General features: G+C 38.9%; 1 protein-coding gene across 3 annotated transcripts in view; it reads left to right on the plus strand.

Moving 5' to 3' along the window:
- The window catches only part of APAF1 (apoptotic peptidase activating factor 1), a 94,722-nt gene extending 77,149 nt beyond the window's left edge, over window positions 1–17,573 (plus strand). For all 3 annotated transcript variants that reach the window (XM_049626133.1, XM_049626131.1, XM_049626132.1), the window contains 5 exons: window positions 1,830–1,949; window positions 2,490–2,615; window positions 4,229–4,354; window positions 6,548–6,694; window positions 11,855–17,573. In XM_049626133.1, the coding sequence (XP_049482090.1) occupies window positions 1,830–1,949; window positions 2,490–2,615; window positions 4,229–4,354; window positions 6,548–6,694; window positions 11,855–12,001 (666 nt within the window). In that variant the 3' untranslated portion in view covers window positions 12,002–17,573. The remainder of the gene's footprint in view (window positions 1–1,829; window positions 1,950–2,489; window positions 2,616–4,228; window positions 4,355–6,547; window positions 6,695–11,854) is intronic.
- Window positions 17,574–19,599: the final 2,026 nt, after the last annotated feature.

Below are 19,599 nucleotides of genomic sequence, written 5' to 3' on the forward strand. Positions count from 1 at the left end.
AGATCCTCTTTCTCTGCATCCTCGCCAACATCTGTTGTTGCCTGAGTTGTTGATGTTTGCCATTCTGACGGGTGTGAGGTAGTATCTCATTGTGGTTTTGATTTGTATTTCCCCGTTGATGAGTGACGTTGAGCATTTTTTCATGTGTCGGTTGGCCATCTGGATATCTTCTTTGGAGAAGTGTCTATTCATGTCTTTTGCCCATTTCTTCTCTGGATTATTTGGTTTTTGGGTGTTGAGTTTGATAAATTATTTATAGAGTTTGGATACTAACCCTTTATCTGATAATGTCATTTGCAAATATCTCCTCCCATTCCGTCAGTTGCCTTTTAGTTTTGCTGATTGTTTCCTTCGCTGTGCAGAAGATTTTTATTTTGATGAGGTCCCAATAGTTCATTTTTGCTTTTGTTTCCCTTGCCACTGGAGACGTGTTGAGTAAGAAGTTGCTGTGGCCAAGGTCAGAGAGGTTTTTGCCTGCTTTCTCCTTGAAGATTTTGATGGCTCCCTGTCTTACATTTAGGTCTTTCATCCATTTTGAGTTTATTTTTGTGTATAGTGTAAGAGTGGTCCAGGTTCATTTTTCTGCATGTCGCTGTCCAGTTTTCCCAGCACCACTTGCTGAACAGACTGTCTTTATTCCATTGGATACTCTTTCCTACTTTGTCAAAGATTAGTTGGCCATACATTTGTAGGTCCATTTCTGGGTTCTCTATTCTGTTCCATTGATCTGAATGTCTGTTCTTGTGCCAGTACCATACTGTCTTGATGATTACAGCTTTGTAGTATAGCTTGAAGTCCGAGATTGTGATCCCTCCAGCTTTGGTTTTCTTTTTCAAGATTGCTTTGGCTATTCTGGATCTTTTTCTGCTTCCATATATACTTTAGGATTGTTTGTTAGTGGAGCTAGAATCTTCAGTCTTGGCCTAACTTGCAGGGCTTAGGAAACTGTGAATATGTAATGGGGATACTTTTCTCTGGAAAATTTAATTGGATGGAGAGCTCACTAGCATATTGCGGCTTTTCTCTATCTTCTGGTGTAATTAATTGCTCTCCAAGAAACTGAAGAAAGTGATTTTTTTCTAAAGATTTAATTTGTTTAGAGAGAGTGTGAACAGCGGAGAGGGGCAGGAGGAGAGAGAGAGAATCTCAAGTAGGCACCACACTCAGCCCAGAGTCCAACATGGGGCTCTATCCCATGACCCTGGGATGACCTGAGCTGAAATCAAGAGTCAGATGCTCAACTGACTGAGCCACCCAGGCACGGAAAATGAGTTTTATTTAGGAGGAAACATATTTTATTTTGTCACTTAGGTTAATTAATCCCAGCTTTTCTCTTCTTGGTCTCTAAAATGGGAACACCCTATTTTTTTCTTGGTATTCTTCTTCGGTTTTTTTTTTTTATTAATAATTTATGTATTTTTTAATTTACATCTAAGTTAGCATATGGTGTAACAATGATTTCAGGAGTAGATTCCTTAATGCCCCTTACCCATTTAGCCCATCCCCCCCTCCCACATACCCTCCAGCAACCCTATTTGTTCCCTATGTTTAAGAGTCTCTTATCTTTTGTCCCCTTCCCTGTTTTTATATTATTTTAGCTTCCTTTCTCTTATGTTCATCTGTTTGTATCTTAAAGTCCTCATATGAGTGAAGTCATATGATATTTATTTGTCTTTCCCTGAGTAATTTCACTTAGCAGTATTCTTCTTTATTTTACTGAAATGCCATGAGGATAAAAGATGTTAGGCTATTGAGCACATACTACCCCACTCCTCCAATGGGATATCATGGGAAGAGGGTTATAACAGACTTACTTCTTTGATAATTAGGTGTGGAATTGGCAATCAGAGGAATATGTCTTTCTACAAGCCCATCAGGAAACAGTGAAAGACTTTAGGCTCTTGAAAAATTCAAGACTGCTTTCCTGGTCATTTGATGGAACAGTGAAGGTAATTTGAAGCACAAGTTTTTTTTGTTTTTGTTTTTAAAGTATTCTGATATTGTAATGATTATATTGTGATAGCTAAAAGCAGATGGGTGGTAAGTAACTACCTAAATTTTTAAATTTCTATTTTCTCATGGCTGTTTTCTGTTTACTGCGATCACCTTCATCTGTGTGTTTAAGGGCACTTAAAGAGGTCAGAACAACCATTGTGCTAAAGCTCTTATTTTATAGATAATATATTCTAGATGATTATGCTCTAGAACATTGTAATACAAAATGTTCTTTTTCTAATTTTTTTTAACGTTTATTTATTTTTGAAGGAGAGAGAAAGAGTGTGAGTAGGGGAGGGTCAGAGATAGAGGGAGACACAGAATCCAAAGCAGGCTCCAGGCTCTGAGCTGTCAGCACGGAGCCTGACACGGGGCTCCAACTCACGAGCTGTGAGATCATGACCTGAGCCAATGTCAGATGCTTAACCGACTGAGACACCCAGGTGCCCTCAAAATGTTCTTAAAAGTGCCAACTTCTGTATTTCTTTTTGAAGGTGTGGAGTATTATTACTGGAAGAATAGAAAAAGATTTTGTCTGTCACCAAGATACAGTACTTTCTTGTGATATTTCTCCTGATGCTACTAAGTTTTCATCTACATCTGCTGACAAGACTGCAAAGGTAGGTCAGTTAGTTGAAATATGCATGTATAAAAGTTAGGTATTGGTTATTTATTATGAGTCCAAATGATGTATAAAACAGTAAGTGTCTATGTGTGTGTCCCGTTTTGTGGGTTTTTGACAGATGCCCATTGACGTTTAGTGTGTCAAATAGATTAAATGAATAACATTGAGGACTTTTGATTTCTGCCTTACTAATGACTTTTTTATCTATTACTGATAAAATGCAATTTCTACCATATATTATAGGTGGGAAAAAGCACTGAAAGGGATTTACATTTAATTGCGTATCCATTGTAAAAGTTTATGAAATTAATGTAAGTTGATACTTTGGAAAATAACATTCCAGTGAAATGCTGCCTGGTTGGGGACATTTACTACCCATTCTCTTCTTTTTTATCCATCTTTGTTAATGACCTCATTACCCATTTTTCCAAACTACAAACCTTGGAATTGGCTGGACTCTGTCCTGTCTTTCACGTTCTGTTGATTACTTCTCAGTGTTTCTTGGCTCATTCTTCTCCTCCTTATCCCACTCCATAAGATTTGGTCTCCTCCTTCATTGGTGAACCTTTCTTTGGTCTGTGCCTCCTCCAGTTTATGTTTCTTACTACTGCCTGTATCTCCTGTTGAAATACCTTCTGTGACTTGATGGTTTTTATGCCAGACTCCTATGCCCTTGACCGTCTCTTTCTGCCGCATTGTTCCTTCTGTGCCAGGCTACTTTTAACTCCATCTTTTGTGCACTCAGTTAACTTTGGCATGACACAACTTCTCTTTTTTTACCTCGAAGCATTATGACTCATTCTTTCAGAGGTAGGTTTGATGTCCGCTTTTCAGTGAACCCTTTCCTGCCTGTCAGGCAGGGTTAGCTGCTCTACCTTCAGTGTTCCAGATTACTCCAGTTTCTTAGAGCATTTACTTCATGTAACTATTCACTTAATGATTCGTAAGTCTGTATACCTGATTATAGAGTTTTCAAGGACAGGGAGGGTATCCAATTCATCTTTATACCACCAGTTCTTAGCTCACGGTGTCTGGAACATGGCAATTACAGTACATTCTTATTAAATGGTGATGACATTGAACCACAAAGAATATTGGAAAGAAATAAACAGTATTTTGGCTGCCAAGACAGTAAGATAGTGATCTTTAAAGAACACTTGTCATATATTAGGCCTTGTGCTAGAATTTCACTATTATCTCACTTAATCTTCACACCATAGGTACTATTATCCAATTGTACAGGTGCAGAAACGAAAGCTAGAGAAACTTATATGAGTTGTCAGTACAAGGGAGCCAGGACTCACACTCAAGTTGGCTCTACTCTGTAGACTGTTCTTAACTGATTTGCTATTCCTTTTACGTCTAAAGTTAAAGCAGCTGTGATTTTGGTCCTTGAGCTTAAGTTATTAACATAAGTAATTACAGGGAAGATAAGGAAAAAACAATGTTGCAAGTTGAGACTTGGGCCTCTAATGAAAATTTATTTAACTGTTGAATGTTAGAACTTCCATATGATTGAATTTATGGCTAGTCAGCCCCAAGACAGGGTTTGCAGGTACTTACTTTGAGTGTATTTACTATTCTTAAACAATCTTAATTGCTTTCCAGATTTGGAGTTTTGAACTTCTTTCCCCTCTTCATGAGCTGAGGGGCCACAAAGGCTGTGTGCGCTGCTCTGCCTTCTCTGTGGACAGTACCCTGTTGGCGACTGGAGATGACAATGGAGAAATCAGGGTAGGGTGTTTGCTGACATGAAAAAGCGCTGCTCTTTCTGTAGCTTTGGTTAGTGCTCTGTACCACATGGGGGACCTTTGTTAATGTGACTGAGAAGTACAGGCCCTGGGGTTCTGGTTGGGTGAGACCTTGTTTGCTTTATTTCCTGTGCACAGTGTGTTCACAGCTGCACTCCTCTGCAGGAAAGAATTAGTTTTAGTTAGAATGAAGTGTATGAGTTAGGGTTTGTGGGGGCACCTGGGTGGCTCAGTCAGTTAAGCATCCAAATCTTGATCTCTGCTTGGGTCTTGATCTTTGGGTTGTGAGTTCAGGCCCCATGTTGGGCTCTGCTGGGCATGGAGCCTACTTAAAAAAAAAAAGAAGAAGAAAAAAAGAATACAGTCTCTGAATGTGAGGATGCAAATTCCTGAGCTGTTTGCACTTGGTTGTCTGCTTTTAGCTTGAGAATGATTCATTGGGATTCTTGGACCTGAACCAAAGGTTGTTTATAGTGGCAGAATTTGAATAAAACAATTTTATAAATCATTAAGTAGATTATAAATGAATTGCAAATTCTGCTCTTTTGAGCACTGAAAGAATCACTTAATGGAACTATATCCATTGGATAGTCAACATTTATAGTGTGGCCTATTACAGTCCTCATGGGATTGCCTGCCTCTGGTTGTGTTAGAAGGATTGGGCAGTTGATGGGAAAAATTTGGGTGTTGGGATGGCTGTTTTAGTAACCAGTGTATTTGAAGAATGTCTTTTTTTTTTTTTCTTTTTTTACAAAGGAAGATTTAAAATTCATGAGAGAGTATTCAGTTTGCAGGAATAGAGGAATTATCAGATGGTCTTTCCAGGAAAATTAAGATTCTCCTGCTTGAGGGCTAAGTAACCAATCTTCTCTGTACTGTTCTAATAAATGCCATGTCAACTGAAGTGGCAGGGCTGCTTTGGGAACATTCATTTTGCTCTGACTTCTCATCTTAGATGAAAAGGGCTCCTTTACTGGTTATGAAGGAGTATTTCATTTTTCAGAAACGCTTGAGGAAACCAATTCTCTTTAATTTATTTTTTTATTTTTTTAATTAAAAAATTTTTTTAATGTTTATTTTTGAGAGAAAGAGAGCGTGTGTTGGGGGAAGGGCAGAGAGAGAGAGGAGACACAGAATTCAAAGTAGCCTCCAGGCTCTGAGCTGTCAGCACAGAGCCTGATGTGGGCTTGGGCTTGAATTCAAGAACTGTAAGATCACGACCCGAGCCGTAGTCGGCCACTTAACCCACCGAACCACCTAGCTGCCCCAAATTCTCTTTCTTTAAATGCATGTCATTTAAAATTTTTTCTTTAATACATTAAACAAAAAGTTTTTTTCCTTGATTATTTAAAATGTAGCTGTAGTAATTTTTTTCTCTCTGTGTATATATGTATCTCTGATATTTAGCTATCTTACTAAATTCTAATGAGTCTGTCCATTTGATTTTCTTGGATCAAATGTTTCTAGGAAAACATTTACAAATGATGGTTTTGGTCATTTTCCTTTGCTGTTTATGCCTCTTTTTCTTACTCTGTTGTGCATTTATTATTAGAGTACTGCCCGTGTATTAATTATCACTGGAAATAAATGGAAATATTAGCATCTGTGATTGGGTTGTTCATAAGGATCTAGTAAAATCTTTATATATATTTGTATCTTTATATATGTGTGTATGTGTATACACACACACACACACACACACACACACACGTAAAACCTTAAGGCACTTAGTGTTTAAATATGTTTGAATGACTTTAGGTGTTTGAATGATCTCTGTCAGCATTTTTCATGGTAGATCCTGCCCTAGAAATCTATTTTTTTTTTTTAATAGTTTGTTAAGCCTTTTTTGTTTACTCCTTGCTTCTCCCATTATTCTCTTACTAAATGAAAAGGATCACAGTATTCTGACCAATTGTTCTAAGTTCTCTTGTTTTATTTTTTGGAATATGGTTAATGATAAATATTTTATTATTTTATAATAATTACATTTTTATTATAGTGAGTGGCATTTAAAAAATTGAACAGGAGAGAATGCAATCTAAAAAAATTCCTAAGGTATCACTGAATTGTAATTATATTTTTGAGAAAGATTTCCAAATATGTTCCAGATTAGATGGATAGATATATAAAACTTCTGGGTGACCTTGTTAATGCATTGTGTATTTTGTTTGTGTAGATATGGAATGTCTCAAATGGTGAGCTGCTTCATTTATGCGCTCCGATTTCAGTAGAAGAAGGAGCTGCTACCCATGGAGGCTGGGTGACTGACCTTTGCTTTTCACCAGATAGCAAAATGCTTGTCTCTGCTGGAGGATATCTTAAGGTAAGAGTTCCTCAAAGACTGTGAAAGAAAAGAACAGCCTGTGTACTACTTTCCAAGCTATTTTCACTTCCTGTTTCTCAGTTGGGCCTCATACAACCCAGCAGAATGGAAGGGCAGTGACTGTTATCCTCATTTGGCCTAGATGAGACAGATCTGCAAGGCTACTTTCCTCAGTTCTCTTGGAAGTTTTGATGACAGTGTTAGGGATGTTCTCTGTACACAGCTCTCATACTGCCCCATACTTAGATGATCAGAATGACTAGAAAGTTGGGTGTTTAACTTAATTTTATTTTCCACTGATGGTTAACTATTTTGGTTGAAAGTCTTGAATTATTTGTGAAAAAATTTGTGAAATTTCCTTTTTTTCCCCTTAAGTTTATTTATTTATTTTGAGAGGGAGAGAAACAATCCCAAGCAGGCTCCACACTGTCATTGCAAAGCCCAATGTGGGGCTTGAACTCACCAACTGTGAGATCATGACCCGAGCAGAAACCAAGAGTCGGACTGTTAACTGACTGAGCCACCCAGACACCCTGTGAAATCTCTTAGGTACTACTAGTAGCATTTGTAATAATAGTAGCAACAGTATATTGCTTTATTTTATAGCCTACAAAATGCTTTACTTACATCATCTCATAAGCCAGCTTTGTAAGCTTAAATTTCATTATCCTTGGCTTATAGATGAGGAAACTGGTGTTCATTGCGTGTGTTGTGGTGCCTCCGGGTCCTTTTTTGGTGCTTGCATGTATTTATCCACTCGGTACGAATGTGTTCTGTGCCCACTGTGTGCTAAGACACTGCTATATGGCACAGTGTTTTAAGACTTGGTTTTGCCTTTCAGTGACATATAGTCTGGGGAAAGCAGATAGTGAATAAATAGTCTGTAAAGTATAGGAGGGTTCTGGGACATGTGTGCATAAAGATGGAGTTAGCAGAGGCTTCGTAGGGAGGGGGATGCTTGCAGTGAGTCTTTTGAATGGTGGTACATTTGTGAAAGGGTTGAAGATACTATAGTACTGACCACTTAAAATAGATCCCTAATAAATTAGATCTTATAATACTTTTATTTCTTACTGAAAAAATTCAAGTGTAGGAAATGATTCTGATTGTCTAACACAGTATAGGTGTTCAAAAATATTTGAATAAATGAATTTAAGTTTTTGGTTATATGAGACCCACATAATTACAGTTTTACTCAACATAAAAATGTACCTTATAAGAAAGAAGGCAGTTTTTAGCTCTGTGAGAGGATGTTTGTTACAAACCCTTTTTGAGTTGCATTGAGAATGCACTGCTATTTATAAAATGTTGCATTAAACTATACCTTTTTGGTATAGTTTAGTTACTGGGAGGGATCTTGAAACTGTCACCATCTATTTTCCTTTAATGTAAAGATAAACTGAGACTCTTAGTCTGCTCTGAGGATGATGCTTGGAGGAGCAGCATTGTGATCTTTGGGTTGGAAGCAGGGGGCCTTGAGTCCATTACCTGTTGAAAAACATAATTGCTCAACTTTGACACTGAGCTTCTGGAGACTATGTCATTTGATACTCTGGGCCCCAGAGAAGGCTGTCACATAATCATGAATCTGGCTTATAAGGTGTGATAGCAGTCAATGACAGGATTCCCAGAGTTCTTGGAGAACCTTGAAATAGAGCAACAGAATAGATGTCTGTACTGTAGAGGCTATGTCTTAAGGGAGTAAGAACCCATAGCCTATACATTCAGTCTGTATATTTAAATGACAGTCAAGCTGTTCTTCCCTCTGGTTTGATTACTAGCATGGTTAAACTGATTATGATATAGCCCAGCCTGCGTCTACTCAGCATGTTAATGAGACTATCAAAAGCACAGAGCAAATTAGAAGTAAAAAGGAACAGCTGCTGTAGTGTCCAAAGGAATGAGCCTTTTGAGTCTGTTTACTAAAGAATCTAAGCTATATAAATTGAATGTCAGTAGGGTAAAGTAGATATCCAGTAGCTAAAAAGCTCTTAACTTTCAAAATGCTTTCTTTTTTTTTTTTTTTTAAGTTTATTTATTTTGAGAAAGAGAGAGCACGAGTGGGAGAAGGGCAGAGAGAATCCCAACCAGGCTCTACACTATCAGCCCAGAGTCCAACGCGGAGTTCGATCTCACAAACCATGAGATCATGACCTAAGTCGAGATCAAGAGTTGTATACTTAACTAGCTAAGCCACCCAGGCAGCCCTCAAAATTATTTCTATCATAAAGTTAAAAAATAATATAATGTAGCTGTTTACTTGTGTAATGCCATAGAATACATAAGTTAGAATGATAGGAAATCGACATTAATTCATACTTACGAGAAGAAAGCTGGTTTGAAATGTGGAATACATGGTGATAAAAGCAGGTGTGCCATTATATAGAGGAAAGAGAATGTAATAGGAGAGTGAGCCAGGGCAGATTGCCCAAAGGCAAAGCCTGTCTCTGCCACCCATTAGCTTTGTGATTTTGCATGAGATTATTTAATCTCTCTATGCTTTGATTTTCTTATTTGTAAAAATGGGTATAATAATAAACTCTAGCTCATAGAGTTGGGATGGTTAAAGGAGTTAATGCATGTAAAGCACTCATACATAGAGTCACATAGTGTACCTTGAGTAAATGTTAGATATTTTTTAAAATTCACTTTATTTCTTTTTTAAAAAATTTTAATGTTTTATTTATTTTTGAGAGAGAGCACAAGCAGGGGAGGGGCAGAGAGAGGGAGACACAGAATCTGAAGCAGGCTCCAGGCTCTCAGTTGTCAGCACAGAGCCCGACACAGGGCTTGAACTCACGAGCCACGAGATCATGACCTGAGCCCAACTTGGATGCTTAACTAACTGAGCCACCCAGGCGCCTCAAATTCACTTTATTTTTTAGAGCAGTTTTAGGTTCACAGCAAAATTGAGCAGAAAGTACAGAGTTCTCATATACCTCCTGCCCCCACACATGCACAGGCTTCCTCCACTGTCCATAGATTATCAAGAGAGTGGTACATTTGTTACAGTTGATGAACTTACACTGGCATGTCATTAGTACCACTCTTGGTGTTGTTCATTCTGTGAATTTTGACAAATGTATAATGACATGTGTCTACCATTGTGGTATCATACAGAATAGTTTCATTGCCCTAAAAATTCCCTATATTAGCTATTTCTTTTATTAAAAAAATTTTTTTAATTTATTTTTGACAGAGACAGAGTGCAAGCATGAGCTGGGGAGGGGCAAAGAGAGAGGGAGACACAGAATCCGAAGCAGGCTCCAGGCTCCAGGCTCCAAGCTGTCAGCACAGGGCCTGATGCAGGGCTCGAACTCACGAACTGTGAGATCATGACCTGGGCCGAAGTTGGACGCTTAACTGACTGAGCCACCCAGGCGCCCCTATATTAGCTATTTTTAATGTCATTGTTTTTTAGTCAGTATTCAACTTAGTGGCTTGATACAATGTTTCTAAGCAGAGTGGTTTGTTTCAGTAGAGGGAAAGGTAGTGGCACTAGATTAGGTACCAGAAACAGTTCTGCTTCTGCCACCTGCTAGCAGTATCATCTTAGGTGACAAGGCCTTTCTTCTCTAAGAACCCTGGTTTCCGTATTTGTAAATGAGGCAGTTGATCTAGGTGATCTTTAAGGGCCTTACTATCTGTGTGATTTGTTTCTAGGGAATGGAAAGTAATGAATTTTCTCTCAAGTAGGTGGAATGTGTCCTGTGCAGTCTTGATTACATTGCTATTTTATAAAGCAAAATCGCCACTTTTGGAAAATTTCAAGTTACTACAAGTTGCTTTAGTGAGGTTTACTAAAGTCCATGGGGTATACTTTTACCAGTTACTATTATTGAGGAAACACGAATAGTTTACCCAGTCAAGCACAGAATGTTAGGCACTGCCCCCAGTTACAAAAATGAGTGACACCATTATTTTGTTCATGATACTCTGAATCTTGATGTACCTGATGCCTTTTCAGAAGGTGTTTATGTTCATTGTCTCTTTTACCCTCATTTTAGCTGTGAGATACATGGGTAAGCTTTATTAATATCTCCATTTGGTAAATAGCTGTAAACACTATTATAATTTGACCAAATTCAGTGATCAGGAGGAGAAAGGAAGGATTGGCCAGAGCACCTGCTGCATGCAGTTAAGATGTTTAATATTTATTTAGCAAATAAATGTATAGACTCTTATATAGAGCAACATGGTCATAGGCTCTTGAATCATCCTGATTAAAAGGAAGATTAAGCTGGGGCTCCTGGGTGGCTCTGTCGGTTAAGCACCGACTTTGGCTCAGGTCATGATCTCACATTTCGTGAGTTTGAGCCCTGCTTTGGGCTCTGTGCTGACATCTCAGAGCCTGCTTCAGATTCTGTGTCTCCCTCTCTCTCTGCCCCTTCCCCACTTGTGCTCTGTCTCTCTCTGTCTCTCAAAATAAATAAACATTAAAAAAATTTTTTTTAATTAAAAAAAATTTAAAAATGAAGATTCAGTAGAGAGAACATTCTGTCTGGTGTCCTATAATAAGAAATAGTCTCAGTGTCTATCAGAATACCAGTCTATGTCTGCAAAGGAGCATTTTAATTTTTTTAATTTTAATTTTAATGTTTATTTGTGAGAGAGACAAGGTGCAAACGGGGAGGGGCAGAGAGAGGGGGAGACAGATTCTGAAGCAGGCTCCAGGCTCTGAACTGTCAGCACAGAGCCTGATGCGGGGCTTGAACTCATGACCTGCAAGTTCATGACCTGAGTCGAAGTCAGAGGCTTAACTGACTCAGCCACCCAGGCACACCTGCAAAGGGGCATTTTTAAAGAAAACAGGGTTATTCTTTTCATTCTACTAAGAAAGATATGCAGGCGGCAGAGTTCAGTGCAGTCATGGCCATAGTTTACTTTGTATAGCCTTGTGTTTGTAGCTTTCTGTAGGCTGCACGTTTTTCCAGCATACCTTGCAGTGGGGTTAGGTGTTGCATAACTGTGGGGCAGTCACCAGGATTAATCAGGAAATAGTGACTAGGTTGTTAATATTAAACCTCAGACATTTTTCCTACAGTTTGCCGAAGTTTGGGAGTGGGGAGATGATAGAGTGAAGGACCTGGCTGGCACTAACTGCAATTGTCACACAGAGTAATTACCAGTCTAATGAGAATTTTGTTTTTCTCTGAACAGTGGTGGAGTGTTGACACTGGGGAATCCTCACAGACCTTCTACACAAATGGAACCAATCTTAAGAAAATACACGTGTCTCCTGACTTCAAAACATATGTGACTGTTGATAATCTTGGTATTTTATATATTTTACAGATGTTAGAGTAAAGTAGTTAAGGAATAATGTAGTTGAACTCTTTAATTTTGAATTGGAAAAAAATTCTATTGAAACTTCTGTATTTCAACTTTTTATAAAGCTGTGAATTGTTTTGCAGTACTGCATTCATTATGAAAGTGTTTGTGGTTGGGTGAATAATATTAATGTAGCCTTTTCCCAAACGAACACACCTTTAATCTTGTTTTTCATAATCATCATCATTATTGTTAACAGTTTGTCCTTAAGATGCAAATGAAAATGTAAATATGTACCTTGTTATACTGTTGGTAAAATTCTCTCTTGATGCATTCAAATTGGTTGACATAATTAATGAGAATAATTTGAAGGAAATATGTATTTTAATGCTATTATTATGCAGGCTGTGCCTCAGGGTAGCAGGCCTGCTTTCTGAACCACATTACCCCAAGGGGTATAGTTCTCCCAATTACAATCTTGAAGCTTATTTGCACCCCTTAAATTTGCTTTAAAAATATTATGTTTGTGTGCATAGTTTGCAGCATTTCCTTAAATTCACTAGATAAGTGAGTGTTGGATTTCAAAAGTTCTTGTGAAGCAAAAATCATAGGACTACCTTTTTCTCACTAGCTAATGGCAGCCCTGTGCTGCCACTGGACTCTAGTTGTCAATCTTTGAGTTGGGTGCTGTCTTGCTTGCTCTGGTTTTTAACCAGACTTGTTACTTGACTGAACTTGACCTTCCTTTATAAAATTTTTTTTTTTATTTCAAGAGAGTGAGAGAGAGAGCCAGCGAGCATATGCACATGTGTGTGTGTAGGGGAGGAGCAGAGAGACAGGGAGAGAGAGAATCCCAAGCAGGCTCCACACTTAGCACAGAGCCTGATGCAGGCGCTCAGTCCCATGAATTGTGAGATCATGATCTGAGCTGAAATCAAGAGTCGTCACTTAACCAATTGAGCCACCCAGACACCCCTGAACTCGACGTTGCTTAATCCTCAACTTTCTTCTTTTCTTTTTTTACAGTTGAATTTTTGTAAATTAGAATAATTGGAGAGGACCAATTTTCATTATGTTCTAGCAGAATTTTTCTAAGAAATATAAAATAGTAAAAAATCATTTTCTTCTAAGTCTGCTTACTCAGATGAATGGCATCTGTTTACTCAGATGAATTTCGAGAGAATTCTCTATGCTTTTCTATGTAGTAACAGAAGAGTCCTCGTGAATCTGGAAACTGGTCTGTCTTCCAACTGGTATTCTTCTCTCTTTTGTTCCCTTTCTTCCTCCCTCTTTCCCTCCCTCCTTCCCTCCCTCCCTCCAAGGTTAATCAGGAAAGGTAGCTCTTAACAGAGAAAAAGTATATCAGCATCAGTAACTAGCTTTTTTGACTTCCTGATTAGGAATTTTAATTGCATTAAAGCTGCATTTTTGCCTGACAATACATTATTAAGGGAAATGGCAATAAATTAATAGATGTGGTTCACATAAGAATAACCAAAATTCAAGAATTTTGCTGCTGCAGCAGAAAGTAAATCAAATGAATATTAGTGTTAACAGGTAAGCAGTGAGCCAGTTTCTGTTGTTGGTGTGTATTAGATGTGGTATAGATAGGGGGCCTAGACCACTCCGGATGTATTTTAGATTAGATATTACTATTTAGCATTTGAGGCAGTCATAAGTATAACGAATACAATCTTTTACATTGTTAAGGAGGTTCAGCTGTTTGGTTTTTTATGATGGGTTGAGGTACTAATTTATAGGCTTACTGTGATTTCAGCAAATGTGATGTGAAGATCTTAATTTTATGAAAAAAATTATGTAAATGATGTACTTAGAGTAAACCATAGTTTGATTTGCATACAATGTTTAGAAACTATAGCTCAGACTATAACGTATTAACTTTTGGAATTAAAAGCCACTTGACTGTTAAACTATAGAACAGACATTTGGCTTTTACCTTTGATTGGCCCTTGTCTTCAAATAAAAAGAAAAGTGGGAAGAAAAGGTAATGACAAAAAGGCAATATCAAAAAGATGAGAAGACAAGGTAACTTGAGGGAAGAAGAGAAACCCAATATGAGGGAGATATATGTTTCATGGCAGCTCAAGTAGTCAGTCAAGGGGAGGATTTTGTTTTGTACTTGCAGATGAGCATTTTCAAGCATTTTCCCTTGCTTTGTTTTTTGTAATGGAAATTACATTGCATTTTGTATATATAAGGATTTTTTTTTACATTGTATGTGTCTTGTATGGTTTGAAAATTCTTAGTTTTATATTTATGATACAAGTCACACAATTTCTTTTGCCTTGGTATACATTTTAATACATGAATTAAAAAATTTTATAAAAAATAAAATTCCTAAAATATTTTTGAAAAACATTTTCAGATTATTTCAGGCTCCTTGTCCTTTGTTGGTTAGAAAACAGATGTGAAAGATTCTTCAAACTAAAGCTACCATTCTTTCTATTGCTTTATCAACTATGTCTAATTCAATTTTATTAAAGTTTTATCTCCTCAGTTTATCTCTGATGATTGCTACCTGGTGTGGCTGTCATGGTGCATGGTGAAGATCCTGTAAAGAAGAGAATTAATTAATTTTTTTTCATTCAGTAAATACTTATTGAGATCTACCATATCTGGCATTTTTGTAGAAATTAGGTATATAAAAGTGAGCAGAAAAAAAAAGTGAGTCTTTGCCCTACTTCAGTTCAGAGCCAGGGAGAGGCAGACAAAAAGTAAAATCTATAGTGTATTATAGTATGTATATATGGTATGTATAAATGAGGGGTTGGGAGCGTTACAGTTTTAGGTGGAGTTGCTCACTGAGAAGGTGACACTTGAGTACAGACCTGAAAGATGGAGGAGTGAGTCATACAGGAATCTGGAGAGATTCCCAAGCAGAGTGCACTAGGCACAAAGACAGAATAGTGGATGGGTTGGTCTGTTACAGAGCTGGCAAGAGGCTGGTGTGGCTGGCAAAGACTATGTGAGGGGAGTGTAACAAGAGGTGCATCACCATGTAGGGCCTCCTAGGCCAGTGTAAGTACTTTTACTTTGAGATAGGACCTACTGGAGGAGTTTGGGTAGTGGAGTGATCTGACTTAAGCTTTATTTTCTTTTATTTTTTAGAGAGAGTGTGAGCAGGAGAGAGGGGAAGAAAGAGAAAGAGAATTTTAAGTTTGTTTGTTTATTTAGAGAGGCAGACAAAGAGGGAGAGCAAAAATCCCAAGCAGGTCCCATGCTGTCAGTGCAGAACTCAGCATGGGGCTCAAACTCACAAACTGTGAGATCATGGCCTGAGCTGAAATCAAGAGTTGGATGCTTAACCAACTGAGCCATCTAGGTGCCCTGAGAGAGGGAGAGGGGGAGAGAGACAGAGAGAAAATCTTAATTATGCTCCATGCTCAGCATGGAGTCTGATGCAAGGCTTGATCCCACGACCCTGGAATCATGACCTGAGCCAACATCAAGAGTCAGATGCTTGGGGCGCCTGGGTGGCTCAGTCGGTTAAACGTCCCACTTCGGCTCAGGTCATGATCTCATGGTCCGTGGGTTCGAGCCCCGCGTCGGGCACTGTGCTGACAGCTCAGAGCCTGGAGCCTGTTTCAGATTCTGTGTCTCCCTCTTTCTCTGACCCTCCCCTGTTCATGCTTTCTCTCTGTCTCAAAAATAAATGTTAAAAAAAAAAAAATTAAAAAGGAGAGTCAGATGCTTAACTGACTAAGCCACCCCCGTACCCCAAGATTTAATTGGTTCCTCTGGCAGTGGAAACCAATTGAGAATTGGTTGTAAAGGGGCACAGACAAGGGTGAAAGCAGGGATACCAGTGAGAAGCTTGCGCAATAATTCGGGTAAAATGAAGGCAGCCAGACGAGGGTGGCAGCAGTAGGGGTTGTGACAGTTGGATTTTGGATATATTTTAAAGATAATAGGATTTGCCAGTGGATTGGATAAAAGTTGTGAGAAAGACAAGAATGATACCAAGGTTTTAGCCACTTTGGCTTGAGCTATGGGAAGATTAGAATTGCCTTTAATGGAGATGAAAACGATTATGAAAGGAGCAGGGTTTTGGACATAGCAAGTTTGAGATGGCCATTAGGCATCCAAGTGGGGATGTTGATTGAGTATTGGTGGTCAAATAAAAGGGTCTGGAGTTCATGGGAAAAATCTGTGATGCAGATACAAATCTGAGAGTTATCAGTGACTTTAAATACATCAAATGTATTTAAAACCACAGGATCAGATGAGATCAGCAGTGAAACAGGTATTGATAGACAAGACTGGAGTCCTAAGCTGGAGTCCAGGACAGTGTGAGGTTGGTGAGATGAAGGACCAGCACAGGAGACTGAGAAGGACCAGAAAGACTAAGAATTGCAGCTTGATGTGGTAAGTATAGTGAATGCAGTGGGCATGGGTCTCTTAATGTGGTCTTGGGCAAAATTTCTTTAGTGGTTTGTCTGTTCAGCCACCGGCCTATCCTGAATGGCTTCGGTATCTAGTGTGTGCCAAGAACTATTTTAAGCAGCAGCCAAGGCAATAAAGAAATACATTTTAGTTGTTGGGAGAGATTGAGGACAATGGATAATATGAAAAAAAAAATATCAGCAGTTGTCTTATATGTAAAATAGGTATCTGTTCTTCCTTCTCATGGTTGTCATAAAGATTTAATAAGGTAATGCTCATGAGGTACTTACCTCCATGCTTGGATGAAGAAAGTGCTCAATGAACATTTCTTGGTGTTATTCGGGTCTTGTCATCTTTGGCCTGGCAACAGTTCCCTGACTGCTGTCTCTTGTGCCACTCTGCTTTATTTTTCCAAAGTGCTCATTTTAATCTTGTCGCTTCTCTTTAAAACCCTGGACCTGCTCTGTGCTCTCTTGCTTCTTTGTATATGCTGTTCTCTCTCTTATACTGCCTTTCTCCAGCCTAATTTTTTTCCCTAATTCCTTCTTATCCTTCATATATTTTGAGATGACCCTTCTGCTGAAGGTTTGCCTTGCCCTCTCATAGTGCCTTCTTTTCTCCGCCATGACTTTTTATCACCCTGTATTGTTTACTTATTGGAGTCCCCGATTAGGTCATAAGCTCCATGAAGCCAGGTCTGTGTCTTTTACACCACATTTAACATAAGCCTGGCTCCAGTTGGAGCCTCAGTAAATAGTTGTTGAATGATTGAAATTCTTGTATATACGGTTGCATGTCCAGAGCACATTCTCTGTCCTCCCTCTGCGCCAGGATATCAAGAGGCTAATTAAAAAGTAGCATGTCACTAGCATTTTCTTTATCTTTCTGTTTTAGTTTGGCATTTTATTGTGAAGCATCGTTAGAGGAAGGTAAAACTTCACTTGAATAAAAGATTTGCTCCTAGATTATATGAAATGAATAAACATTTCCCTGAAGTGTTTAAGTTGGTAAGTATGGCAATCTATTATTCAACATTATGTTATTATAATTTACTTACCGGCCTTTTGAGAAGGAGAAAATGATTTTCGAATAATTCTTGGTCTCTGAAGATTGTCACTTGAATAGATTTCCTTGCTCATAACCCCTGCCCTTAAGACCATGGAGATACTATACAGTTATTTAAATGCCGGAATTAGAATATCAACTGCTATGGGGCTATGAGTATAACCATAGAATTACAACCACAGAATTATTGTGTAGTTGTGTATATTCATAGGGAAGGGGCAAAAAAAAAAAAATATGCATCAAACGTGGGACTCATCAGAGACCAGGTCTTTGAAGTCGTTTGGCATCAATAGTGTATTACTTCTAAGTCAGATGATGTAAGAAGACCAAAACTTGGGGAGTTTTCATTTCAATTATGATTCAGGAAAATGAGCTGCTGGTGTTCACTGTAAATTCATTTATGAGGTCAGGCCTTCAGAACTGGGAATACTGCTTATCACAGAGATTAAAACAGAAATCTACCTCTGTAATTTCCCATCACCCAGGGCAAGAATAACTAGAGAATGCCAGGCCCAGGTTTGGATCTGGTGGTTCCGAGCAGCTGATCAAACTGGAAAGCACCCACAGCTGAATGAAGCCTCCTGCTTAGTACAGGGTGGCTGTTGTGAGTTGGAGCAAAGATTCTCACCATCCATTCAAATCTCCATTTTGTCCCCACTCAGGGGACTGCCCAGCTGTTATTTTATCTTCACAGTACTTTGAGTGGATTTGCAGACGGTGCAGTCCTAGCTTATAGAGGAAGAACTACACCCCAGGCAGTTAATCAGCGACAAAGCCAGGGCCACAGTCCAAATCTGATTTTCTTTTCTTTATAGAGAGACCCAGACCCACTGGGCTACAAGTGGAGTGGCGGTTTCAGTTGAAAGTGGAATCCTCCTGGGTTTATGGCAGATGAACACCAGTCCTAGGGGTCAAGGTTTAGGTTTCAGCAGCTGGGGAAGATTTGAGAGATCTGTGTTTCTCATCTCTGATTCATCTTCAATTAGTAGTGATTCTAAACCTTTCACCTTGTGTTGATTTGCCCCATTCTGTCAAATAACTTTCTGAGAACTAATAAATCCTTTTTTTTTTTTCAAGGAAACAGGGAGGAGCTTTTATTTTTTTACCAGCATTTTATTGTGTCAGGCCCTATGCCAGGCACTTTATACATATTATTTAATTGAATCCTCACAACAAGGCTGTAAGGTATTATTTCTGTTGTCTAGATGTGGAAACAGCCACAGCAAAGTGGTAGAGCTAGGGTTTTGGTCCATGTAGTTGGCCTCCTCACCAAAGCTCCTGGGTGAGAGGATCCAGGAACGTCATTTCAATTATGCACTTAATTCATTATTCATTTCACCCATTCACGTCATGCATTGTGACTGATCCTAGGTCCTGAGCTGTCAGAGGTGGTCCCTGTACTTGAGGACCTTCTACTTTTGGTATTCTGGTTAACCCATCTCTATGTCAATAGAGATTGTTCTCTGAAAAGAATTTGACAGCCAAATGCATGGCAGAGGTTGGGGAATGCTTTGGATTTGTCGGCACTTGGCCACTACCCAACCTGGTCTCAATTTTCAGATGATTCCGACATTGAGCAGGGAAGGTGGCAGCCCTACCATGGTCTGTTCCCTGGAGATGCCTGTTTCTACATTGGAACTCTTAAGGTGTTCATTTCAAATTAGTGGCAGCCCTGGAGCTAGTGGATCCATGTGCCTGTCACCTTAATTTCATTTCCTTTTCTCCTTTTCCTTTCATCTGAAAAGGTATAGCCTCTCAGAGTCTGTTTCCTTATTTGTAAAATAGGGACCACAACACTTAATTACAGAGTTTTTTGTGAAGCTTGAAAAATATGTCAAGCACCTGACATAGGTCTCAATGGCATTATCATCTTCGGTCTCAGCTACAAAACACCATTCCTTTGCTGCCCACATTTCCATGGTTTACAAGGTGGGACCCTATGACTTTTGCTTTCTCTAGGAATCCTTTTCTACCTCATGGTAGATCTGTCTTCTTGGCTATTAGCACCCAGGAGACAGACTTTGCTCAGCAGGAAAGCTGTCATCTGCTTTCTTCTGAGTTGTCTCAAACTTTCTTCTCTTTGGATATGCATGCACCCGTGAGTGATAGAGGATTGGGAATGAGAATGGGAAGACCTTGGGCTTGTTGCTTGGGCTGGTGCTTGG

Source organism: Panthera uncia, chromosome B4, assembly GCF_023721935.1.
Source record: "Panthera uncia isolate 11264 chromosome B4, Puncia_PCG_1.0, whole genome shotgun sequence".
NCBI lineage: Eukaryota > Metazoa > Chordata > Mammalia > Carnivora > Felidae > Panthera > Panthera uncia.